A 27,410-nucleotide genomic window follows, 5' to 3' on the forward strand; every position below is an offset into this window, starting at 1 on the left:
CTCGCTGACAGTTCTTCTGAAGTGATGGATGCAGAGGACGAGTGCAGCCTCAAACCGTAGGACAAGAAGAGGAGGAAGAGCAGAAAAGGGGTGGCAGTGTACAGCTCTCGTGTCCTTCGCGTGGGGACCGTGTGGCTAACTCTAGTCCAAGTCTCTCTTGACTGCTTACTCCACGAGCCGATCTGACCCAAACTTTGGCAGCACTCCTCTTTTTCAACACGCGCCCCAACACACACCCCACCCACCCCTTTTTGGAGACGCACGCTTCGTCGCGAGGCCCCGCCCCCGCTGTGTGATTCTTCTGCTCGCCGGCTCCCCCCGGGCCAGGCGCGTGGCTCCGGGAGCTCAGTAAACAATCCCGAGCTTTCACTGCGCCGGGAGCACGCGCTGGGCTCATTTACATTCCAATGTCTCTAACTTGAAGGCCCATTGGTCGATTCAAACGGCCTGCAACCGTGCGAAAAGAAAGAAAGGAGAGGAAAAAAAGACAGGGAGAGAAGAAAAAAAGACGAGAGAATGAAAAAGTGAATGGTTTGGTTCTTTGAAATGCCTTTTGAATTTGACAATGTACCCCTGGCAAGTCTTCAAATTATCAGTCTTCTCCCCTCGGCCATCTTTCTCCTCTAGTTCTTTACAATCACAAATACCAAGGACGCTCTCTCCTGTATCCAGGCTACAGCTTTACAGAGCTAAATAAATTGCAAGCGTGTCTCTCTGCGCAATAATTGGCAATTATGAAGCTGGCGTAGGGACGCGACTTATTTAAAAGTAAACATCATGTTTATGACATGTAGGCTTCAACTTCTCAGCTCTGCGGGTTCAGTTTGTTTCCACTTGCAGGTTGTCGCTTGAAAACTAAACTGAACTGACAAATTCTGAACAATTCTGTCTGTCATGTCTCCAGTGCTACATATTGATTTACAGGCTACTCTTGTAAGGAGACCACACAGGGGATTGTAAAACCAACTCAAACTGCGGATGCACGGATGCAGCATTTCAGCACCACATCTGACTGGACAGTTGAGCACATCAGTTGTCGTCCTTTAGTTTCACTGTTTCACATAGGTCGTTTTTTATTAAGCATTAGTTTTTATTTAGTATTGTCAAAATTGTTTTAGAAATACGTTTCTGTTCATGGAAAAAGTCTCATTGCCAGCAAACTCTGACTGAGTGTAGAAATATAAAGACCGTCATCCACATAATAAAAATGGGACACTTGCGGCCTCTGGTGGGAAGAATTAGTATTAACCTCTTGGACAATTAGTCCTGTCGATGTCGGTGTGAGAGGAGTTCCCTGAGAGCTAGTGGTTGGACATCTCCACCTCTGGCCTGAGACTGCAGCCCCTAACATGAACATTTTTTATATTCGTCTCTCTTATATTCAAAACAGTCAAAACAGAACAAATAAGATCAACAACTTTCACAGTCACGTCTTCGGATCCTCTTTGTCTAACAAAAGTACTTAAAGAGACAAAAACAGAAACATTTAGTGTATAAACTAGAGAAATCAGAGTAAATACCAATCAAATCATCCACTTTGTCCCTTCTTCCAGGCTTTTAAGACAAAGTTTTATGAAAAATGAACTCTTAAATCATCAAAGACATTGTTAATCTGTCTACCAATGGCCAGAGGAAGAATACTAGTTCTCAATTTTGCAGCTAAAGATCTTTGGCCTCTAGATAATCGAGATGTTACACATGCCTCAAGGCTAAACGTGTGTTTAATTTGTTTTAGGTTTAGTATGTCCGTGTTCTCAGACTATTTGCTTACTTTTAATCTAATTCATTTTAACACAAGTAATGCTCATAGTTACACAGTGTCCTCAAACACCTCAAACATTTAGTCAATTAATGTCCAAGAAGAATCACTTAAAAAAAAGTCTTTATTCTTTATCATCGTTTTTTTCTTTAATGACTGAGGTGTGTGTTCTCCAAGTAATATAAATATCACAATATAATAGACAACGGTCTTCCACCACTAACAGCAGAGGGCGCTGAATGACCTCAGAAGTAAAAGTCCTCTGTTAAAAACATCACTAGTCTTATTATAATGTCTCCACTATTTCTACTGATATGGCATCTGCCCTGATGCTACAGCTGAACATCTGATAAATCTGTCAATGTTATAAATGTACCATGATAATCTGCACTGATAAGGAAGTTCTTTCAGCATATGTCCTGCTTTGTTGTGCTTTTGCTTAACAATTCTCTTGAAAAATGATGAACCACATGTCTGATTGTGAAATTACTTATCAAGGCCACTTTGGAATTTTTTGACAATATCAACAACAATATTAATAAGAACCCACCATGCACTGTCTCTTTGACAAATAGAAATATATGCTTCCTGACTTCAGAGACATCTGGCAGGCTGTCAGAAAATGTGTCATGTGATCTTTTGAAGTACAACAACCCAAAAGACATACAACCAGATGCACTCGGAAAGAGTTTGCGGGAAACTGTAGTAATGCTCTTGACTTTCCGGTAATGAGTCACGGACAGTCATGAAAATACATGTTGAGATGTGAAGATAATAGTTCACAAGAATCTGGAATAAGATGAGCAAACGTGTGACTAATAATAATGGAAAATCAAACAATAGTCTCAACTATCTCAAAAAAGGTCATTAAAAATGTTATTGAACATCTCTGATTGACCAAATACTGTTGGTTTCAGTCTCGTCTCCACACACAAACATAAACATAAACACACACACACTATTTTAGGTAGAAGCCTGATAAAGTCTTGTTAAGTCAGTAGGGTGTGGCTGTTTATGAGAACTGTAGCACATTCCCTATGACTGAAACTCCTGTGCCAGTGCCTCAAGTCAATAATATTTACATGTAGGTGAGGTGAGGTGAGGTGCTGATTAAGAGAGTCATAAAGAGCGAGATATGAATGAGCGAGGAGAGTCTAGGATCTAGTTATAATACCCTATAAAAATCCCCTTAAGGAAATCTGTTTTTTTTTTTACTTTAAGTGCACCTGCTATTTAATAGTGTGTCTTCCCACATCTCAATAATTTTATATATGTGTCTGTGCAGGCAAGATAAGGGTGGCTTTGGCCTCTTACCACTCCCTCATACTCTCACATCTTTTGCAGCATGCTGTGACACACTACAGGGTCAGAGGCTGTGCTCAAATGCTCAAAGTTGGAAAGTAACAAATAATCAAACCAAAAATAGAATTTGCACTGCCACAAAACATCCCACATTAATATTTGGCTTCACAGGCAAGCTGATGCAGTTGATTTTGCCTTTATATTGTGAACAAAAAAGCAAAATAGGATGTGAACCTTCCCCAATGATCAGGCTACATCTTTCCTTAGTTGCAGTTATCAAGCTAAAGGGCCATCTATGAGGACTGAGCTGAGCTTCCTATAGACAGGAAAAGAGAAGTGCTCCTTTAGAGTTTGTATCGCTTCTCTATTCCTCACACATGTATTTTAGGTTGTTCGAGCTGTATTTACTGACTTGGTGGTCAGATGATGGAAAGCAGTTCTACCTTAGATCCAAGTAAAGAGAAGAAGGCTTTGTGACCTTCAGCTTGCATGCTAATACAACACATGGTGCCTGACCTTTTGTAGTGTGATTCTGTGTAAAATGTTGGATATAACCTCAGAAGAGAAGAGGAAAATAATATTTTATAGTTTTGTTGTTCCTGCTTAGTGAAGTTATGAAACGCTGATTTCAGAAAGAGGAACTGAAGCTTTGTGTGGAGAAAGTTGAGTGGTGTTTTTTAGTAATATAGCCAAAAAATATAAGTCAAGACGACAAGTGCAACCCCACAGCACTCTCACCCACAGTCTGGATATAAATATTCGGTCTCATTTACACACGACAAAAACGCACCTGCAGGATTCAGAATCTAAAAGTCCCTCAAAACACTGCACTTCAGAGTATGTTCACTGGTGGAATCAATTCACTTGAAATGGGCAGTTTCATGCTATTTTCGTGAGCAAGATATCTCCAAAAGTACATCAAATCAGAGCAGGTGTTTTATACTCTCAACTGACAAAGTGATGATCAGTTGTCATTTGAACTGATAGGACTACCAAATGTTTGGTGGGCATAAAATGGGATTCTGAAAGCAGTGGCAGTTGTACTGCAACCAAAACCTTTAATAGTGGACACATTTTAGAGACAGAAATTTAGAATACACATAAAAAACATTCCCTTTTACAAAGACAAGAAAAAAAAGCCAGGCAAAAAAAAAAGAGATAAGGCGTTCACACTCCAGCTGCTGGCATGATCAGTCGCTCTACTAATTTGGTTTGATCCTGTGGTGGTAGTGTGGTCAAGTCTCCGCTGTTTTATTGTTTCTTGTGCCGGACTCTTTTTTTTGTTGCCTGACCCTAATACTCCGTAATATATCATATTTCATTGCTGAGGATATGCTATTTCATAGGAACGATGCACACAGTAAACCAGAGATCCGGTTATACCCACAGGTGGTTTAACCGGTTTATGACAACACACAGCTGGCATCACTCCCAACAGAAAATATTAAATGTAACAACATGGGCGAAAACATGTACTAGTATAAGTGAGAGTGATGAAATGCAGGTGAAGTGATGATGTAAGAAAGAAATTACACGCAATCAGCAAAACGAGTTTCAGTTTCATTCCAACCCACAAAAAATCCGGTAGGGTGTACCAAGACTCCGCCATTCGCGCGTCCACGTCACCTGGAAGGGAGGAGATACATGAAGTCTCCCATGACGTCACCAGGTTTGTCTATAAAATTAAAGGAAGCAAAGCAACAACTTGTTTTATCGCCTCAGCTGAGAGATGCAAAGGTAGGGAGAAACATATCTTCATCTATCTCTTCCTCTTCCACATCTGCTGAACTGCGCAGTTGCTTGTGTGTATTGTGAGGACATCTTGTCGTGTACTTTAGAAGTGTAATACATTGATTATCAAGTCTGGTGAAGTGTGCATGTTGCTGAATATTGTTTAGTCAGATCATGTTGGTCAGGATTACATGTTTATACACGAGAATCGACCTTTTAAAGTCTGCATTACTATGAGAGCTGACTGTAGCTTTCGCAGCACTCTCTCTGTGTGTGTGTTTGTGTGTGTGTATGTGGTAGGGAGGAGAAGAAGAAGGGGGGGGGGGGTTGTATTTTCTCTCTCTTCTTGGGAGACATTTTAAAGAGCAACATTGATCTGTCATGTTTCTTTCTCAGCCCTCCAAAGCCACAGTTTGCCAGCTGGCTCATAGAGCAAGTGGACACGGGCCAGTACACGGGCCTGTGCTATGTGGGCCAAAACAAGTTCAGAGTCCCCTGGAAGCACAATGCCAGAAGGGACTGCAATGATGAGGATGGTAAAATATTCCGGGTAGGTTTGATTGCATCTGTTGAACTTCTGACCCTGATACTGGTTTTATCAGGCACTAGATAGAGTTGATTACACAACTACAATAATGCTCTATTAATACATTTAGGTTTACAATGAATCATTTTTGTGGATGATACTGCACCTCAAATACTCATTATTCTGTGGATCAGTCATTTCAGTAATGATGTATGACAGGAACAATTCTAGAGCATGCCAAACCAGTTTTGGCACTCGCACTTTGTTTGAGTCAAAGCAGAGACAAAGTAAGAATACAACAGTGCAAATGTTAGAAGCAGGAAAAGGTTTGGTATTAACGTTTGTGATGCCACATTTGATGGCAGGGAAACCCCTTTGTAGAAAGTCTCACAAAATGGAAAGTACCCTAAAACATAAGTACAGTACTTAAGTAAACTCCACATCTGGGTATTAACTTCTCTCCGTATGGTTCACAGGCATGGGCAATAGCAAGTGGTAAAATCACTGAGTTCCCCAATGACAAGGCCAGGTGGAAAACCAATTTCCGCTGTGCTCTGAACAACCTTGCCGTGCGCTTCAAGATGATAGAGGACAATTCCAAGAATTCTGACGACCCTCATAAAATCTACCAGATTATCAACACTGAGTGTAAGAGAATGATAACCTAATCCAGTGTTTGACTGTTTCTGTAGTTTGAGGTGATATTAATGTGGCTTTTTCTTTTATGTGCAGATAATTATGAATGTCTACCAACACAAGACTCCCAGGAGGATTCTGACATGATTCCAGATATCTACTGCTCTCCCACAGAGGACATCCCCTCAGCAAATGAGGTGCAGTATTGCCTAGAGTGCAGTTTCATATCCCTACTGATCATGTTACTATACAGTAGATGTCTTTTTTTTTTTATTTACTATGGCTTTTTTCTCCAAACAGTACAATCTGATTAAAACTTTCATGGCCATGGATCTTGTCAACCATCCAACCGGTACAGTCTCACTACATAAGTCATTAAGTTCATATTCTCAGCAGCTGTTTATGATTTTATGTGCTGTATGATAAAGGTTAAATGTTTAATGTGTTTTTTATTTATCATTGACAGAGGAGTGGGTACAGCCCTATGTCCAAGAAAATCCAGTCCTTGGAAGCTATCCTGCTGTTGCAACAGCTGAGAACCTCACACAACCTTTACCAGATCAGCCAGCTTACATTCAGGGTACATTCAGCCACACTCTTTCTTTATTGAGTCCTTATTTTTCAACTTCAGCCTGAATTCTATTACCGTGTCTCAACAGTCATACTACAGAGACAGACTGAGTCTTGGGTAGATGACTCATGTTTCCTTGTTTTCCTGTTTTACTCTACAGCAAATCCAGTCTTCAGTTCTCCTCCACAGCCAAGTATCTGGGACCTTGAGATCTCAATCCACTACAGGAAGAAAGAAATGCTGAAGGTAGTGTTGAACACTGCTCGCCTGCAGCTCCACTACCACCATGAGGTCCCTGAGCTCAACGCCCAGCATCTCTGTTTCCCCTCCACTGATGGCCTGCTGGATCACAAACAGGTACTCACAACATCAACATTTTGTATGACCTGGCTAATTTTGTGAAGTAATTTCCTGCAGTCAGATTTATTTTATGCAACATTTTTTGTTTTAACTGAAAAATGCAAAAAAAACCCCAAAAAAACAATAACATTAACAAAAGTAAACAGAAGAAAGACAAACATTGCTGCTGTGTGATAAGGAAGTGCAACTTAACACACTCAAAATTAATGACTATTCTTAACCAGATTCAGTTAGAAGTTTCACTTTTGGTTTTATCTAGACACGTTAACAATGGGTCTCAAATATGGGATATGGGAATCTTTTTAAGAATAATAGTTCACCTGAATCCAGAACTGAAATCATTTTGGCAATCTGTCCTGAGGAAGACAGTGACTTCCTGTCTGTTGAGATATATTTCTTGGCCATCAAAGTTTGTTTTATGGTTTTAAGTGCATGCAATTGACTTTCAAACAGTAGTTTCTGTTCACCTTGGATGTTTGTATCTTTTAGGATGTTGAAAGCATTTCTGACCTCATAAAACACATTCAAAGCTCATTTTTAAAGAATTGTGTTTGTTTTTGTTTACTGTCCTCTGTTACTATGTACTTTTATACTTTGTAAACCAATATCATCTTTTTGCCCTTTTGTTAGTATGTCCATATTGTCTATGAATGTATGCACTAATTGGTGAATTTAAAAAGTTTCCCCAATCTTCTTTACACAGATTGAATACACCAACTGTATCCTTAACAGTATTCAGAGAGGTCTACTGCTGGAGGTGAGGGAAACTGGTATCTATGCCTACAGGCAGGACAGGTGCCATGTCTTTTCCAGCACTGGTGACCCCAGTGTGGCCCATGGTAACCCAGAAAAACTGCCCCAAAACACAATGGTGGAGCTCCTCAGTTTTGAGACGTATGTGAACGGTAGGTGTGGAGTTTTTGCTCATTCATGTGAATAAGACAATTGTTTAAGTAGTGTTACTTATTTTATTTGAAGATGACATTAATGAGCAGTGATTTGAATGGTTCAACCTGCATCTGTTTCAGAACTGAAGCAATTCAAAGAGAACAACAGTGGCTCTCCGTCTTACACCATCAACATGTGCTTTGGAGAGAAGTTTCCTGATGGAAAACCTTTGGAGAAGAAGCTCATCGTAGTCCAGGTAACATTCTTCCCTGTTTTTCCACAGCTTCACCTCGAAAATGTCGACAGTCCAGTTTTTAAGCGTCTATCTTCCCTCTGTAGGTGGTCCCTCTGATCTGCCGGCACTTTCATGAGATGGCTCAGATGGAGGGAGCTTCGTCTCTTCACAGTGCCAACGTCAGCTTGCAGATCTCTCACAACAGCCTCTACGATCTCATTAACTCAGTCTTTGGTCTGCCAACGATTGAAGCTGCTGAACCTTTCCAAAATCAGATGTGAAGTTTTCTATTTCACTTCTCTTCTTTAACTACCACATCCTGCTCTCACTCCAAGATTAGCTAATACATAGCCAATCCTGTTCACTCCTGGTTAGTAGGAGTAAACAGCACCAAACTGAATGTTGTAACACTTTTCATGTATTTTCATCTGCATCCCCTGTTTATGTTATATATCCAGACTGGTGAGAACTGACATTTTCAGCACTACCGATGTACTGTAGATATTGTTACATTACTCAACTAGATGCCAATGGTCTTAATACACCTTTTTTTATGATTGCCTAATAATGTGACTGTGAATATCAAATTCTTTAAATGAATGTACAGTCAATTGATATATGTATATAGGACTAACCACAATGACCAATATGTTAGTAAATCTATGTTAAAATGTAAGTTTTTGCTTTTTGGTCATATTTATAATCTTGTAACAACCAAAGTCATATTACAATTAGGTATTGTATAGTGTAGTTTTTATATTGTGTCATAAAGCTATTAATTGTGTTTTGCACTTGAGAATTTGATTTTGGTTCTATCAAAAAAATCTATACTCTGCTCATCATTTTGCACTGAAGCTAACTGTCATTATTAAGCTTTCAAATAAACAGTTGAACACTTGAATGACGCCTCAGTTCTTTAACAATCTGCTGCTATATGTGGCTCATAAATACTGACTTTGGGATCTAATCTCTGGCTTTTAGAGACAAACCAAGTCTTTATTTAAAGCAAGATGAACTTTTGTAAATGTGAACCCCTTTAGTGGCTCCCAATGCTGAGCCCTTACACTGCAGTGTCAGGTTTTTCCATTACAACAGAAAAATAAATGAACTTGACGACAAACTAAATTTTTTTAAAATTAAAACACTGCACGTGAAATGAAAATACAAATGACTAAGCAGAAGTTGTTCTCAGTCTGCATTGGCTCAGTTTAAAATGTAATGCAAAGACATATCTGGTAGTTACAGACAGGGGAGAAAAGTAGAAAGAGCCATTACTATGGTTTTCACAGTATATCCTAAACTGTTGCTACTTCAAGTTCCAAATCCTTAATGTCATAAGAGGACAGAATATGAGCAAGTACTTGAATTAAATACAGACATTAGATATTTATCATCAGTGATTTATTATTTGTGTTCCCTCTTAGAAACACCTGGCCTATTTGAACAAATAAATGCAGAAAAAAGTAAAATACATTCACAAAAACATGAGCACCTGTTTCTTCTAGATTCCAACACTTATACACCTCTGCTTTATAAAGCCCAATAAAATGTGATGACAATGTACAAGGCAAGTCCAATCAACCACCTACTCAGTTTTTACTGTAGGCAAACAAAGTAGTATCGACAGAAATTATTAACAAGCAGATCATTAACATTTGACGTGTTAAAGAGGACAATGCAGAGTGACGTTTAGGCTAAAGACACAATGACAAAGCAGTCATTAATTAAACACTGCAGACACTTTATGGTTAACAATGAAAAGATGCTTTTAATGCTTCCAACTAAAGGCATGTATTTACCTCTGTCATACCTACGTTGGAAAATACTATAGCTTACAGGAAACCGTTTAAGAACATAATGCCCCCAACACTAATTAAATCTCACTTTTTCAGGGAATTTGTACTTTTTAAAAAATCTTTTATTTGTTTGGCATAAACAAACTTTCCCCTCACTCTCTAAAACCCAGTTTTTTATATTTCACTCATGGGTTCAAAAGATAATATTGGTGGGAAAAAACACATGTAGGTGTAAAGGGAAGAGGCTGCTGTTTGAGAAAATGTTGAGAAAAATCATTAATTTCAAACTACTGAGCCAAAATTCCCAAATACAAAACATAAACCAATCAACTCTATAAACTAAAAACATGTATGCCAGTCATTCACAAGAGGTAACACAGATGGAAGGAACAAGTAAGTGGATATATCAAATCTATATTATTTACAACCAAATCTAAAATTGTTCAATTACTCTAACAGTTTCTACATAGATTGCATAACAGTGTCTTTCCTTAATGTGACAAACTTCTTAAATATGCATACTGCATTATTTAATACCACTTCTTAACCAACAAAATTAGTTTCGCCACTGATAAATAACCCTTTGTTCCCACAAAACAAAAACACCAGAGAAAACTCAAAGCACACATTGCCTCCTCCCAGTGATATGTCTGTGGAGAAGGCTACCTGATTTATCACTCGATGGGAGGGTCTCAGAGATCTGCCTCTTTAAGGCAAAAGCTCAAAGTCTCCCATTAAGTTTCTCGGCTGTACTAAACAAAAAGACCAGTTCTTGGCAGTGACTGTCCAAGCACAAGACACCAACAAGTGCTGTTCAAGTGACCAATGAGAAAACTTTTTTCTTCAAAATTCGGTCAAGATAGAAAGCTCAACAATATAGAAAATGTTTCATCTTGAAGCAGTAAGTGAACCTAATATAACCGTTTAGATTGAGCATGTGAAAGAGCTTGAGGTCAAACCCAACAGTAGGACACAAAGTGAAGAGCAGAGAATTGTTTGTGATGTGTGTAGCTGTCCTTGCCTGTAGTTTACGCCCCCTCATGGGCTGTCAGAAGTTTTAGTGGCCTGAGTCTGTTCCTCCGACCCTTTCCCTAAGTCCTCTCCTTTCTTGTGTTTTCGAGCATGCTTGTATTTGTCCACGTATGCCTTCACCAGATTGCCCACCTTCACTGGGTTAATCTCCCCACTCTTGCTGTGGCACACCTGATGACCAGCAACACAGAATCATTTCAGACTAAATACTCAAGAAAAATATTCAACTGATAACCTCAGGCACAGAGAAGCATCTTAGCTTATTACTCAAATATGGACAAGAAAGTTGTAAAAAACAGTTAATATCTTGGACAAAATATAATTTCACCTACTTTCTGGACGGCTTTTCGTAGAATCTCTTTATATTCATCCTTGTTGATGTCTCTCCTCTGGTAGAATGGCTTGATAGCTAGCTTCACCTCCTCTATAGCTCTCTCCTGCATGTGAAGCTTCTTCAAATACTGCTGCCAGGAGTAAAAAGGAAGGAGCTATAATATTTATTTGACAAAAAAGACAGTTCAAAGCTTAAATACTCATAAGGCAGAGTCACCTGGTCATTTCTTGACACTTCCCCTTCTTCTGGCTCTCCTTGCCCAGTGGTTGATAACCCCTCAGGGTGCACACTCTCAGATCTAGCAGTGGTGAGCGGACCAATACCAGCCTTCTTGAAAAGTTCACTGATAGAGCCAGCTCCAGTGATGTCCTAAGAGAGTCAAGAGTTTAAATGATGATAAGAAAATCACTCAACTAAGACTAAACAGACAGATTCAAAATCACAGCAAGATAGATTAAGTCATGTAAATGTTAGGATAGTCTCTCTCACACACACACACACACACACACACACACACACACACACACACACACACACACACACACACACACACACACACACACACACACACACACACACACACACACACACACACACACACACACACACACACACACACACACACACACATTTGCCCTCTCTAGTAGCAAAATACTGCCACCTTCTGGACATTTAATTACATTAAAGTACTACATCCAAAAGAACAAGATGCAGCATCTCAGCCCTACCTGACTGGATGTCTGGATTGTGGAAGAGGGTCTGCGGGCTCCTTCCTGCTTCAACTTCAATTTATACAGAGCCAGCTCTGAGTAAAAAATGAGCCAGAAAACACTTAACTATTGAACAGATGCAAAACACTTGTCTGATCACTTCCTATTCTGCAAAATATCAGTATAAAGCTGTACTTTAAACTTGATCCATTCACTTTATACTTATTAAATCTATTTTTTCACTTCTTTCAATCACTTTTTGGAGTAGCCACATTTGTTTCTGCGTAATGTGAGCAACCAAAGGCTGCTGTGGAGTAATCTAGTGGCAACACTTACTGCTTGCAGATTTCTCTGGTTGATGTCCTTCAGGCTCCTGTATATTCCAGGTAACCCTCTTCACTTGAGTCTTGGATTTGGCCCCCACTATGGCCGACACCTGCTCACCCTCATTCTTCTCCTCCTGTCCACCCTTCTCTTGTTTGACAGCTGCACTGCTTTCATCGGTGTGTTGAGACTTCACATAATCCAGATTGTCAAGCATCACATCGACATTGAAATCATCATCAGAGTCTGAAGGTTGCTGAACTTCCTGCTTTATGGGGACACTCAGACCAACAGTGTTTGGTTGTTCTGAGGCTGTTAAATGTGGGTGAGGCAGAGAGGCATCAGGTGTGGTCGATGTAGAAAATGAGATGACCGGGGGTAAGTGGCACACTTCTGAGGAACTGGTCTCCGATTTTATAGTATTGATTTCACCAGTTTCAGTCATGATTATTTCAGTCTTGATGGGGTCCTCTTCCATTTCTTCCTTTTCTTGTTTTATGCCTTTGGCTACTATCAAAGAAAGGGTGTCAGTCCCTTCGCTCTTTATTTGTTTGGTAATTAGAGAATCTTCAAACATATCAAGAGGTGGTTGTTTTTCTTCCTTAATTTCTTTTACAACCTTAATCTTTTTCATCATTTCTGCAGTTGAGGCCTGGCTGTCTACCCTGTGGTCTTCACCTTCTTTTTTAATATCAGAGGGAGAGATACAGAAAAACATGTCTTGTTTGTTGACTTTAGCAACTTTTTCATCTGTGAGGGAGATTTGAGTCATATCTTTCTCTTTTTTCTTGTCCTTCCTGTCTTTAGAGGATGAAATACTGGGCCCTGAAGTTTTCTGTGAAGTTTTGGATGATCGTTCTTCTTTCCTTGTCTCTCTTGAGCTTGATCTAGACTTGTGTCTCCTTTTGTCTTTTGATCGTGACTCCACCTTGTCTCTGGTGGGGAGAGATGATTGTTGCAGGCGTGTGTGATCTTTCCTCCTTTCCCTGGATCTAGATCTGGATCTGGACCTGGACCTGGACCTTGACAGTGAAGAATGCCGATGCTTCTTGTCCTTTGATCTAGATCTGGATCGTGATTTTGACCGAGAACAACCACGTCTCTTGTCCCTCGATCTAGATCTGGACCGTGACTTTGACCGGGAACGACCACGTCTCTTGTCCCTGGATCTAGATCTGGACTGTGACTTTGACCGGGAACGACCACGTCTCTTGTCCCTGGATCTAGATCTGGACCGTGACTTTGACCGAGAGCGACCATATCTCTTGTCCTTTGACACCTGTCTTCTGTCGTGGTCTCTCTCCCTTTCATCATTCCTCTTGTTGCTCTTTTGTTCATGCCTATTCCTCCGTGAGCCCTCTCTGCTGCTAGAGTTGGAATCAGACCTAATGACAAATAAAACCTTTAAAGAAAAAACCAAACAGTTGCTGCTGGGAATATTGAGCAAATACATACATCATATTTACCTGGATTGCCTCCTGTCTTTGGGTCGTGACCGGGATCGCTGTCTCTTTCCTTGAATCCTGTCAGGGGAACTGGACCTAGAGCTTTCTGATGTTGAACAAGCCCTCCTCTTCTCTCTGGACCTTGACCGCCTAGAGCTCCTTTCTCTGTCCTTGTCCCTTTCTTTCTGCCAGCCTCCCTGTCCAGAGGCATTATGCTCTCTCCTGCTTCTGTCTGTCTCTGAACTGCTCGAGCTAGACTGGCGCTCCTTAGATGAAACACCTATTTTGGAGGTTTTGTTCTTTAGGCTCAAATCTCTTGATGGAGACCTGGAAGAGGGTTTGGAATCAGAGCTTACTTCTACTTTTTGTTTCTTCTTGGCTGGAGCTGAACTGGATGCTGATGAATCATTCCAACAGTTAGAAAGAGCACTGCTGGGAGTTCCAACACTCTGTCCACTCTCCTCCTTTAGAGTCTCTTTCTCAGTCTTTAAAAGGTCCAGGCTGTGATGTACAGGTGGTGTGATGTCTGATGTCCCTGTACTAAAATAACTTCCAGCTTCCTCTGCATCACTTAACCCTGGCTCCTTCTTGATTTTGATGCCAAGTATTGATGTTTGTTCCTCAATCTTAGTGTCTACTAATCTTGATTCTTTCTCAACCTTGACTTTTTCCTCTGAGCATCTGGCCATCTGTGACACAGTCTCCTGTACAATAGCTCCCCTTGGTTCTTCCTGTGAAACCACTCTCTCCTGTGTTTCAGTTTTAACAGGAACCAGCTTCTGCTTGCTTCGCACTACACACTCCTTGTTTCCTAATCTGGGAACTAAACTAGCATGTCGGGAGCTGCTCCCCAGGCTTGTGCTCTCAGCTTCACCGTCTGAGCTGCTTGAGTCTGACAGAGTAGGATTAAAGGGATCATAGATATTATTACTGTCTTGTTCCTTGCTGACGGCCGTACGTGATGCTAGCAGCATCTGTTTATCCTTGTGCAACTGTCTCTTTTTTGCTTCATCTTCCTTTTTTCTACAGTGATCCTGCATGCTGTCTCCACTAGCAGAGGATGACGGGGTGCTTAGCCGACTTGAACGCCACGAGTTCCCACTGGAGTTAATGCGGAAGCTTACTGCTGATGAAGATGAGGAAGATAAGGAGGAATAACATGACTGGTTGGCAGGAGAGCCAGTGGAGTGAGAAGAAGAAGAGAATGAGTTGGAGAAGGCTGATGAAGAGCCTGTTACGTCACGCCTGTGCCTATGAGCCTGACTGTCAGCTCTTCCCCGTTGCTGGTCTACACTTTGCTGCCTATTCTTGTCCCCAGCAAGGTTGTTCATGCCTGTTTCAGACATACCATAACCTTTAACTCTTCCCCCACTACTACCTATATTACTGCCACTTTTCTTAGTACCATCATTTGTGATATCATTGGTGTCCCTTCTTATTTTTGGTATCCTGGGAAGCACTGATACATCTACCCACATCGGCTTTGTGGAAACTTTTTTAGGTTGGGATTGTGATGAATCCCTTGCCTTGCTCTTTGAGCTAGAGTCTGAGAAAGGGTGGATGGATGATGTTGATTCCCTGTGGGTTCCAACTCCATTAGTTCCCCGGTGACTTGGAGTTGAGATGGGCCTGGTTGGACATGGTGGCTGCAAACTCGGGTGATCTCTGGCTAATAAGTCAGAATGGAGAGATGGTTTGGTGTGGTTTGTGCAGGGTGTGAAAGGGGGCAACTGAGAAGAGCTCTGGGAGAAGGGTCCATTCAACGTGCTAAGGGAGGGTCCTGGTAGGGCTCCGTTGTAGTGGTCAGACAGAGAACCGTCTCCTGGGTTGGGTGACATCCCTGGGTTGATCTGAGTGCTGGAGTCTCCTGAGCTACTGCTTTTGCAGCTATCTGGCTTTATTGTTGATGGAGGCAGACTCGCTGTAATACATAAATATTCAATTAATAGGCACATATGGAGTGGAATATTAAATCTTTTTTGTTTTGTGTAACATTTTAGTGTCTTATTAACGTGTTACAGTACTACACAGAATTATGTTTTGTAATGCTAATTACTTATTAATGTTTGCATGTATTTTTTTTTTTCTGCATTGTTCTCTTTACTTCACATAGGTAGTCAGGAATCATTAGACTCTGTACACATTGATCATGGGAATTATTCATATTCATGTGTTTCTGTGTTTGGAAAAAACAGAAAAATCTTAACAGGAAATATCTCAATTGGTCAATCAGCTGGAAACATATCACTGTCCAGGAGGGAGAACATGAGCAGCACTGATTGTTTCTTGTGCCACCAGACTGAATATAATGTAAGATTTCATATTCAAGAGCTGGACTTAATGATAACATTTCAATAGCATCAATTTTTCATGAGCGGTAAAAGCAAGTTTGGCTCTGTTTACCACTCCCAACCATCAAGCATTTATAATCCCCACTCACACAACTTCAACACATTTAAATCCCGGGCTGTTTTTAAAGATGTGTCACCCACACTTACTTGACTTTACAGCTTTAAGAGATCCATCTCGATTAATGACGACATCAGAGCTATCCATCAAGAGCATGCTTTGTCCTGATAGGATACTGCCCAGCAGGTCAGGCACAGGAGCTGCCTCCACAACACCCCCTGATTGGGGGACATCCATACCCCTCCTGGTATAACAGAGCGCACATTAACTTAGATGAGCTAAATTTATGAATTGTTCATCAAGTTAGATACTCCTTTGATCAATCGGACTGAAAAAAGCAATAATGATCTTGCATGCAAGTATGGTCTGAAATTGTCTAGATTTGATATTTTTCTGTTTTTGGACCTATGTATCAGTTTTGGTTCCTAGAGAAACTGATTTCAGATTTTTACATTTAAAACATTGATATTTTTGAGGTATCGCTAAGGTTTTTTTGAAAAGCTTAGCCACAATTTTGAGTAATAGCACTGGTCCACCATATTTGTGGTGTTGAAACAGCAGACGCTGTAGGACCCTTTCAGGGATTTATGAGCAGAATCAAAAAGCATGTTGCCCAGATAGCTTTACATTTGGAACCATTTTAAATTCAGCAACTGTTGTCGATATCCAACCCTACACATCAGGGCAAAAGAGGGCTTTTACCTGAAAAGGCCTGCAGTGACTGGTCGAGCTACAGGCTGGTGAGAGCGAAGAGCAGAGCGAGAAATCCCTCTTCTCTTAGCCTCCACCAGCGATGTGACGTGTTCTTGCTGTTCTTCCTCCTCACTGATCAAATCAAAACCATAAGACACAATTGATAAATTAGACAGTATAGCTACAAAATGCTCTATCCACACATGTTATATACTTCAATAGATAGATAATATATAGATAGATGTGATAATAAGATTATAACAATTATAATAAGGGCTGAGCTGAACTATTTAAATACTGTCATGTAAACTCCACTTCTATTCGTATGTCTATTCATAGTTTTTTGTTGTTTTTTTTTTTTTTACAAAACAAAAAGTTGCACATCACACATTAGTAAAATGATTTCTAAAAAATCAACAGTGTGATAAGAATGATAAGAAAACGTACCGATCCGTGAATGGATCCAGGTCAAAAGGATCTCCATAGATGGAGAGAGATGCAGCTCCTATGTCAGCTCGCATGCTGCTTAGCGTTTGTTCTGATGGCCGGTACACAGTAGGGAGCGAAGAGCTCTTCTTGTCCTTTGCAATTCCGAGACTATTAGCGATGCGGCTTCTAGGAGTCTTTTTCATTACCTGGTGGGAAAATGTAGGCAGAGTTCAAATTCAGTGTCTAATATATGCAGTAAACATACAGAATGATGTTAGGCTCACTCACCAGCTTTTTTCTGGATTTAGTCCTCCTCACTTTACGTTTCCTCCTCCTGACTCCTGTGCTTGCTGATTTGCCTTTTTTACCCATAGCAGAGGAAGTCTTGCTTTTGACCTTTCTGCGCCTTCCTGTTTAATCAATCATAAAAGTCATCCCTCATCACAAACACATCTCTATGTTGACCACATACTGTAGCTATCTCTTGCTATTCCTTCCACTATATATGTTCAAGTGGGCGCTTGTGATTATGCTAACCCTAGCGTGAAAATGTTTGTATTTTTGTATGTGTGTGCTTACTTACTGGTCTTGCGCCTGCGGGTAGATGTGACACGAGGCGTCAGGTCCCTTATATATACAGCTCTGTTGAGCCCAGCAACCACAGCATTAATAGTCTCATCCAGCCAAGTGGACTGCATCAGATATGTTGGAGCCAACTATTAAGAAAAAAATTACGTAACTTCACTGGTTGTCTTTCACAGACCATTCTAGTACAGGACCCAAACACACCTGTGCTGCTCCATAAAGCTACAGTTGGTAAGTCTTATAAAAGTAACTTTTAGTCATATTTGCTAAGACTGTCACTATGTAAAGACAGCATTACATGAAACTAGTAATCTGTAAAAAAAACAAAAAACCAAAAACAGGCTCATTTAGCCCCACCTACTGCTCCTACTGCACATTGCCAGAATCCACCGCGACCGAACAAAAAGAACCAATCAGAGCCAGGATTGTGTCTGACAGCTGTCAATCACTGCTCACCCACACAGCCCCCTCCCCCTTCCTCCTCAGCTCGGTCAAGCTCATATCTCCGAGTTACTAGGTAAGGTATAGCCATGTGAAAGTCACTGTAAAGCGTTTTGTATCTTGCTGTGTGGAGTGTAGTTCATGTATTACCGATCGCGTGCACATCCATGGTCGCGTGCAGTCACACGCATGTCAGCCTCCTCTGGGGGAGGGACTTTGGAGTCAGGGCAGGAGTGCAGTGGAGAGGGAGGGGGAGGGATCTGAAAGTTGTACTTCTTCAAATTGGATGCTAAGTCCTCTCTCTCCTCAAAGTTACCAACTGCAGCTTTAACACATGCCTTTTCAATCACCACTCAAAGCATAATTTCTACTGTTGGTAGCACTAAAGCATATTACCCAAATATGCAACTTAAATGGTAAATGTGATTTAGTAAATCTAATCTGAACGACAACAAACTTTGTGCAACATAAACACATGCATCTGCAAAATCCAGCCTCATATAAGTGAGTTAGAAAATTAGTCAAGAGAAGCATCACGCCTCATTCCAAACCTGCGAAGTGCGTGCCTGTGTGATGCGATGACGGTTGACACTAGCTCGAACCCTCTCACTCTGCTGGGTACGGGCAATAGCTCGGGTTGGACCTGCAGCACGGGACTGGGAGCGACTGGTGGTAGGACGAGCAGTAGAAGGAAGGCTCTCTGTATCACTTACTTCTTCAGCTGAACCCCCTGAGGCAGGAAGAGAAACATCTGACTAGTGGAAGGATGCTTATGAGGGCAAACACTGCTATGTGATAAGGGTATTGATAAATATGTCTTCATGTTAATTTATGTTTTTGCAACACATTTTTGAACAAGAGGCAATACCATAAATAAAGCCATTATGGCAACATTTTGGATAGCATGAATTCACTGAAAAATGTTTTATATTAAAAGAGAGTATTCAGGTTTAGTTTTTTCCTGGCTGTGAAGGACTACTTGCTCCTGAAGACCAAAATATTGTTTGAACAAGCTTAAATTATAGAAGGCAAATAACTTAGTAGGCTTAGTATTGTAGGTTTTTTTTTTTACTATGGGCAGGATCAGATTCTGAATTATTGATTTTCCATGAATTTCTCAGTAAGACAAATGGTAACATTAAATTGTCTCTGGAATTTGATAAACACAGGATTTGTTTTCTGGAAATTCATAAAGATAAAGAAGGTCTCCTCCATTCCACAATCTACAGAAGCCTACTTCTCGTAATAATATACTACACACCAAAAGCTGTCATCCTAAATATCTTAAAGAAAACATACCTTATAGCCAATTCCAAAGACTTAAGAGGGTATGTGATCAAATTAATGATTTTGATGCTAAGGCTACATACATGGAAAATTGATTTATCTAGAGAGGTTACAACAAAACAGCTGTCCAAAGTGCTAAAAACAAAGCAAGAAGTCTAGAGCGACAGTCTCTTTTACAAAGTGGCAGATCAAGACAGTGTTCTGAAAGGGTTTTCTTTTCTACAAGATTTAGTACAGAAGCAAATCACATTAAGAAAATGATTTTAAATAACTGGAATCTACTACAATGTGATGCTTCTTTGAGAAATATTTTTTCGGAGCCTCCAGTTTACAGTTTCAAACGACCACCTACTGTGAATGATAAACTTGTCCATAGCTATTTATCAGCACCCCCAAAATCTATTTGGCTGTCAGCTAGACCCTGTGGCAGCTTTAATGGCACTTTTCCACTATACAGTTCTAGCACTACTTGGCTCGACTCTACTTGGTAAGGTTCCAGGAACAACCTTTTCCATTACAAAAAAGTACCTACTAAAAACATAAACAATGGAGGACATTGAGGTGACGGTGTACTTGCTGCTGTATGTGGCTTTCTGTCACACACAAAGCAAGAGAAGACAAACAAATGACTGTAACGCTGTTGCTGGTATTTAAAAATGCCGGGTTTGATTTTTGTGTGGTGACGGCTCATGACTCTTCCAGTGAAGACTCTCTGACCAATCAGTGGCCGGAAGTCTGTTGAAGTTACATTTAGTATCAACTCGGCTCGCTTGGAACCTCAGCAGAGCAGGTACTAAAAAAGTACCAGGTACCAGGTACTATCCCTAGTGGAAATGGAAAAAAACTTGAGTCGAGTTGAGTCGTGCTAGAACTGTGTAGTGGAAAAGCACCATAAGTGTGGCCATTGTAATCACTGCTCCAATGTTATCAAATGTAAAAACTTTGAGGATATACATGGAGGAAAAACTTATGAAATCAAACATTTTATTAACTGTAAGACTACATTTGTGATTTACAAATTGGAATGCCTTCTCTGTAATGTGTTTTATGTTGGCAGAACTAAACGCAGACTACAGGATAGAGTCTCTGAACATAAATATGCAATAAAAAGAAAAAATGACAACTACCCAATGGCTCATCATATTAAAGACAAACACAACAGTGATCCCTCCATCATCAGGGCTATAGGCATTGATCATGTACCACAAACTATAAAGGGAGGAAATAGACTTATACAAATTAACCAACGAGAGAGTTTTTGGATCTTCAAGTTAAAAGCAACCCTTTATCCAGGTCTCAATGGTGATTTAGAATATTGCCCTTCTCTGTGAAGACATGCATTTAGTGTTTTCCATTAGTTACTTGTATGTTTGATTTTCTTCTTCTATAGTGACTCCTACTCCCCTGGGGAGATACGGGGCCCCCTGCTGTCCACCTGTAGTTTTTTTGTTGTTGTTTTGGCTGCCTTTGTCCAAGTTTGCCATTTGCTAATTGTTGATTGTCCACACCTGTTAGATGTTGCATGTTTTTTAACCTAACTTGTTGCAGAGTCAATGCGAAGGCTCCTCAGCCAAAACACGTAGAAGTACAGTTTAAATAGTTAAAATAAAGGCATTTTATTTTTTTCAAGATGGTGTTTTCCTATTTTCTAACTTGTAGGCTTACTTGAATGGCGGTTGTTGGCTTCACACTCAGGACAGAACCATTCCTCAACAGGAACGGCATCAAGAGGTGGTGTGAGACAGTCTGTGTGATACCTGCGGAACAAAGAAGGCAAAATATATCAAACATAAAAATGCTTCAATAACATTGCTTAGACTTATGGTGGATATATCTAAATTGATGCAACAGAACCAGGTATTTAGTGTTATTTTATTCCAAGCTTTCTTTCTCCTTGTCAAAACTGGACACCTACGTTACTCACAATGCAACTTGACTGGTCACAGTTCAGTTGGAGATTTGAGTGTGATATGCAGCACATGTAGTCTAGTGACCTCACATCCTTCTAACTCCTTTTAACCCCATTTTTTCCATTATCAAACTAGAAGTGTTCAGATGGAACCAGCATTGCTTCAGGCAACATTACGTTATCAATTTCACACAGTTCCCTCTGGGGCCTCAAAAGGCTTTAAACAACATTTTTTCACACAACTGTAAAACTTGCAAGCATTTATTTTGAAAGGATTTGAAGTAGATTAATATCTATCTCACCCAGCATCACAGCCATCGCAGAGCAAGAGGCGGTCCTCACGGTCACTGCCTCCACACACCTCACAGCTGGTCTGCTCCAGATCCAAGTCTATTGTCTCCTCTTGACCTTCCTTCACAGGTTTTTGTACTGTAATCTGAATGAAGCAGCCATCAGAGAAATTACACTTGAGCTATAGTCTACACAAAATAGATGTATGGAGAGTAAATTATGGGAATACATGTTCCAGAAGTAATGTAACTGAGGACTGAAAATACTCACCATTTTCTGCACTTTGCCTCCATAACATTTCCTTAAATATATGCTGTTGAAGGAAATACGGTCCACAGGACACGAGTTTGCATTCTATAGAGTGGAAAACAAAAACAATGGAATTGAGTGACTGAGCTTCTTCATTGATGCTGATACAACCTAAACCTGGATTTATACTTTTTTAAGGGTTTAACTGAAGTTTCCTTCCTCAAAAATGTAACATGACAGAGTTATGGTGTTAATGGAGATACTAGAAAGGCTGCAAGAACTGATACTTGCTGCTTCAATTTTCTGTTATAAGCTTCTGATGCCACTGGAGATTGTTGAAAGTGGAAATAAGATTAAGGAAGGTAAAGACTTCTATAGTTGTTTCTTTTTTAGTGTCACACACCTTCCAAAACCATTACACTGCAGACGTGTGCAGTATGTACATTGCACAAGTCTTGTGTTGCGGTGGTGAAATTTAACATTCACCTTTTTATTAATACCTACACCAGAGACTCCTGTTTAACCCCTTGTGTCAACTGCAAATCCAGCACTGACTTACCGTGGCCCATTCAAGGATGCAGTCGAGACAGAAGTAGTGCTCACAGGTCTCGGGCGTTGCCACAGGCTGGCTATTGAATGAGTTAAGGCAGATGGGACATTTCTCTGAGTCCTCATCTGAGCTCAGGCCTGCAATGTCAGCAGAGGTCCCCCCAAAAGCTCCCTCCTCTGCCTTAGCGTCTTCTTCCTCCTCCTCTTCGTCATCTAATAAAAGTGAGTAGAAATCTGTTGTATATGTACTATACAAACATGCTCTATGGAGAATATTGCAGCATAACATAAAGTTGAATGACAGAACACTGGGTATTGCATAAGTCAGTTTTTCCACATTCAACACAACTGGGAAAGTAAAGTTAGATAGAATTTTTAAAAACTATTTTTTTTAAGTAAGTAACACTACTTAGATATAACTACATTGTAACATCAACTTAAATATACCTTTCAATCTAGTGAATATAAAAACAAAAAGCATGCAACCATCACTAACAACAATGTAAACAACACATTCTTACCATCTTCTTCTCCCTCCTCCTCCTCCTCCTCCTCTTCTCCATCTAGGTGATCCCCCTCTTCTTCCTCACCACTATCAGATTCTCCCTCCTCAGACTCCCCGTCAATGCTGTCAGAGTCATCTAGGAACACAAAACATTACATTTAAACAAAAACTGACAAGACTGTAACGTTTCTACTGTACCTGTATGGCAATAAATGTGTCGGATGACAACATTTACTCAGTAATTCATGAGCTTGTCTTATTCATGATACATGTTTTTAGAAAGTACAAACATGTTAAACAGACTACCTGAAATGGCCCACACTGCAGCTCTTTTTCCTTTGCTGTGGGAAGCATTGCGGTTTATCAGCTCATCTTGGCTGTCGTCTTCATCCATGGCTGACCATCAAAAGAGCAATTTCTCAGAGCTTTTCTTCAAGAATAATCCTTACAAGATAGAACATGTATGAAAATTGTGTTTAACAACCTCTAGATTTTTGTCATGGATTATGACACAAATAGGTCTAACTGAAGTGTATTGGTTACATGTTAGCCTAGCTACTCACTATTTTAAGGACAGGTGATGATAAGAAGACTTTTAACAATCTTTATGAAATGACAAGATGATGTTGTCACTGCCTGAATCCTTCAACTGAGAGGGAAAATAATCTCCAAGCATGTATTCTCGTTAACTGGGTGTTATAACTACAGTGAACAGACACATGAAATCAAGTCAGACTTTCACATTAACTACTGGTGACATTAGTGGCCTTGTGGGAAGTTGTGAGACTAAAAAGCAGCAATTAATAATACATAAAGCTGTCTCTTTGTTTGTAAAAAAACCCCAAAAAACAATAAAAGGCTAACTAACGTGACCTAGCAAGCAGCCGCCTGCAACCAACGCGAGGGCTACACTTGTAAACAAAGAGGAAAACTGGGCACCAAACAGTGCTTCATTTGTGGCTTACATAAAATATGCTTGCAGAGTAGATATAGATATATACACTGTAGATATACGCACTGACAGAAACATTGGACTAACCTGTAAAGCTGTTCTTATTGAACAAATGACGCTAGCTAATGACACTAGCATTAGCGTGTTAGCTAGCTAGGTTCAGAATAGCTAAATTTAGCACCTACAACCTGGTTCGGACTCTTTAGTAAAAATACTCAGTGTTTTGGGGCACTGGCATTAAGTCTCCATTCATCTAACATATGACAACAATATCTCAGTCTAGCATTTAATAGCAGTTTCAAACCTACCCTGTTCAGTAGTGTGTGGTGTGTTTAAAGAGATTTGAAGTCTCCACGGTTGTTGAGTGACACCACCGGCTGGTTACAGACGGAAATGTCCGAGTGAGCTCCTTGACTCTTAAAGACACAGTGAGTACACCATGTATATATGCATGGCACAGACACAGGCTGAATAAACTATGATTGTACTGTGTCTAACATTGTGTCGGTCTACCCACATTAAATGCACACAGTGTTGGGGAGTTACTAGTTACATGTAACGGCGTTACTTTTATCCGACTTTTTCATACAATAGGCTACACTACTATAGGGCCTACACCCCAATTTTTCCAGTTTTTTATTGAAAGTCCAATGAATAGCTTTAAATGGTACAAAGGTAAGAAGTGAACTGCTAGAGGTTTTTTAAAAAAAAGGTAAGGTTACCCAAAACTGAAAATTATACAAAAACACTTTAAAATGTAGATCTTTCCTACAGAGAAATTGCGAAGAAATTCAAGGTGTCAGTGAGTACTGTCTCCTTCACTATAACAAAGCACTCAGAAACTGGGGTAAACTCTGAAAGGAAGAGGTCTGGCAGCACAAACCACAACAGAGTCAGAAGACAAGTTTCCGAGAGTCAACAGTTTGCCTGATAGGCGGCTCACAGGACAACAGCTTCAAGTACAGCTTCATAGTGGTCGTAGTAAGCAAGTCTCAGTTTCAACTGTGAAGAGAAGACTTGGAGTTGCAGGTTTGACAGCTCGAGTTGCAGCTAGAAAGCCATTGCTAAGAGTCAGAATAAGAAGAAGAGGCTTGCCTGGTCCATGAAACACCACCAGTGGACTACTGAAGACTGGAAGAAGGTGTTATGGACTGATTAATCAAAATTTAAAATATTCTGTTCATCACGAAGGAGTTTTGTACGCCGTTGAGTAGGCAAAGGATGGTTCCTCAGTGTGTGACATTAACTGTCAAATATGGAGGAGGAAGCATGAAGGTCTGGGGCTGTTTTTCTGGATCCAGGGTCAGCTACCACAGCATTCTGTAGTGATGCCATGCAGTACCCTCTGGTATGCACGTAGTTGGTCAGGGGTTCATCCTACAGCAAGATAATGACCCAAAACATAAGTCCAAGCTATGCCAGAACTACCTTAGGAAAAAAGACCAAGATGGTAAGCTTGAAAACATTTTTTCAATAAAAAACTGGAAAAATTGGGGTGTTCTAATACTTTTGACTGGTAGTGTATCTTAATTTTATATTCCAAAATCTACATGAACTAATGAATACATCTTCAAATGAGACATAAATCTTGCTTTATAAGAAATTATATGCTTAGAAACAGTTATCATTCCCAATTTGACCAACTAATACTACTAGGGGTGTGACGAGATCTCGTGTCACGAGATCTCTCGTTTAAGTGAATTTTGTCTCGCAAATCTGTAATTAAGGGGCGCACCAAAAAGACACACTAACAAATTACAACACAATTTATATGTTGTCCTACTTGTGTATTTATGTGATACAGGATTTGTGCAATTTACTTTTATTTCTGTTTTTTTATTAGCAATATGTTATAATTTGTGATAATTGGATTCTTTATTTAATTTATAATTATATATTAGAATGTTTTCTACTCTTTATCATTTACTTTTTAGTATGTGTGATTGTATCTAACTTTTGTATTTATGATTGCCATTTCCAAAATTATCCATCTATAAAATATCTATATGGAGAAACCTTTTACAGTGCTGCATACTGCATATGATAATTATATATTTAGAAAGTAGAACTAAAGTGATTCATTACAAGATGATTAGTTAAAACATTCAATTCAATTTCCATTTTGTGAATCAAATAAAAGAACAGTCATATATTTCCTCATTGAACTTTTCTTATTGTTAAAATCTCGTCTCCTCTTGATCTCGTGAGCCCAATATTGTGTCTCGTCTCGTGAGCTGAGTGTATCGTCACACCCCTAAATACTAGCTTAATAAAATGAATGTAATGTTTGTGATGCTTTTTTTACAGCAGTCGTATAGGCCTGTATTTTCAATTACCAAACAAACACAAAAAGGTCTAAATTGCTTTTTGATATAACCCTCAAGCCTGTTATAATACAAAAGAGAGAGAAATACACACACAATCAAAAGAAAGGATCATACAGGGTATGGTATCCATCTTAACACAGATATCTCTTACATTTAGTATTATATATTTCACTTCAGTTTAGCTCTAGGTATGTTTTCCATGTGAGCACTGTGCAGGTACAGTATAAGGTAAGAAGCTGTAAGTAACTTGAAATGCATGTTGCCCTAAATATGTTAAATATTTATAGTTTTGGCTTGTTTGCTTCACAGTAGGTTATATTTTACATTCAGTACTAACTGAAATGTTTGCTCATTCCTATTGTAACACTTTATTCCCAGTAATTCCGTCTATTACTCCCAGAAGTGCCAGGACTAAGTAGTAGTAAAGTAAACAAGTGCCACTGTTGCCCCCTGGTGGCAATTAACGAGACAAAACTCAACTGTTACATAATACAATGTAATCCTGATTTGCTACTTTATGTCATGGGGTCATGCGTATCCTGGCCGTGAATAATCCTACAGGGCTTTCACTGTTCTGAAGGGAATGCTAGAGTATAGGTTTACCTGGAGATACATAATTAAATAAGTAAATAAATGTTTCTAGTCATCCTTGAAATAAAGTGAGAACACTATGTTCCAGTTGGCCAGTTGAAAAGATAGGGGTGAGGGTGGGGGGCTGGGGGAGTCAAATGTGGTGATTATTGTGGTTATCATTGGGTCAACTAAATCTACAATCTATTATGTTGATAGATAATCTGTTTAATTTATATCTCTCTATGCTATGAAAACTGTAAATGTGTAATATTCATGATATTGAATGAAGTTGGACTTGGATTTTTGAACCACTGTATTTTTATATATATGTATATATATATATATAGTATTGTATTATAAATTATTATTATATGCTATATTGTATGTGTGTGTGTGTGCGTGGTGTGTGTAATCCTAAACTCTCACTCCGTAAATAATTGAGTGTTCATCATCGTCCTCCTCCTCCTCCTCGTCATCATCAGATCAGACTGTCATGCTGCATCCATGGTACGTGCACATCCACACTCTGCTCATGGCAACACTGTACACAAGTAAACCGAGT

General features: G+C 39.8%; 2 protein-coding genes across 2 annotated transcripts; one reads left to right on the forward strand and one right to left on the reverse strand.

Annotated features, from left to right (window-relative positions):
* Positions 1-4,703: 4,703 nt before the first annotated feature.
* On the forward strand, positions 4,704-8,896 carry irf7 (interferon regulatory factor 7). Its single transcript, XM_053319675.1, has 10 exons — positions 4,704-4,798; positions 5,189-5,342; positions 5,795-5,966; positions 6,051-6,151; positions 6,255-6,306; positions 6,421-6,534; positions 6,686-6,882; positions 7,589-7,790; positions 7,914-8,029; positions 8,113-8,896. The coding sequence occupies exons 1-10, from the start codon at positions 4,791-4,793 to the stop codon at positions 8,287-8,289; spliced, it is 1,293 nt and encodes a 430-aa protein (XP_053175650.1). The 5' UTR covers positions 4,704-4,790; the 3' UTR covers positions 8,290-8,896.
* Positions 8,897-9,924: 1,028 nt separating this feature from the next.
* phrf1 (PHD and ring finger domains 1) lies at positions 9,925-27,313 on the reverse strand. Its single transcript, XM_053319682.1, has 20 exons — positions 27,275-27,313; positions 24,257-24,364; positions 23,303-23,440; positions 23,013-23,132; positions 22,502-22,704; positions 21,964-22,047; positions 21,705-21,838; positions 21,159-21,250; positions 18,758-18,936; positions 17,764-17,896; positions 17,469-17,590; positions 17,199-17,386; positions 16,761-16,883; positions 16,148-16,302; positions 13,671-15,570; positions 12,217-13,589; positions 11,899-11,975; positions 11,387-11,539; positions 11,169-11,300; positions 9,925-11,007 (listed from the first exon to the last, which is right to left on the reverse strand). Exons 3-20 carry the CDS (start codon positions 23,388-23,390, stop codon positions 10,843-10,845), a joined length of 5,421 nt encoding a protein of 1,806 aa, XP_053175657.1. The 5' UTR covers positions 23,391-23,440; positions 24,257-24,364; positions 27,275-27,313; the 3' UTR covers positions 9,925-10,842.
* Positions 27,314-27,410: the final 97 nt, after the last annotated feature.

Source organism: Scomber japonicus, chromosome 5 (assembly GCF_027409825.1).
Source record: "Scomber japonicus isolate fScoJap1 chromosome 5, fScoJap1.pri, whole genome shotgun sequence".
Classification (NCBI taxonomy): Eukaryota; Metazoa; Chordata; class Actinopteri; order Scombriformes; family Scombridae; genus Scomber; species Scomber japonicus.

What these genes read in the sequence shown, in the direction of transcription:
- phrf1 (XM_053319682.1), bottom strand. Translation starts at nt 23,390, where the DNA reads ATGGATGAAGACGACAGCCAAGATGAGCTGATAAACCGCAATGCTTCC. An exon ending in CACAGGCACGCACTTCGCAG is followed by an intron (nt 17,897 to 18,757) that starts GTTTGGAATGAG and finishes TTTTCTTAATAG; the next exon opens with TTGGCTCCAACATATCTGAT. An exon ending in TCTTAAAGCTGTAAAGTCAA is followed by an intron (nt 15,571 to 16,147) that starts GTAAGTGTGGGT and finishes TATGTATTACAG; the next exon opens with CGAGTCTGCCTCCATCAACA.
- irf7 (XM_053319675.1), top strand. An exon ending in CCAGATTATCAACACTGAGT is followed by an intron (nt 5,967 to 6,050) that starts GTAAGAGAATGA and finishes TTTTATGTGCAG; the next exon opens with ATAATTATGAATGTCTACCA. An exon ending in AGAAGCTCATCGTAGTCCAG is followed by an intron (nt 8,030 to 8,112) that starts GTAACATTCTTC and finishes TTCCCTCTGTAG; the next exon opens with GTGGTCCCTCTGATCTGCCG.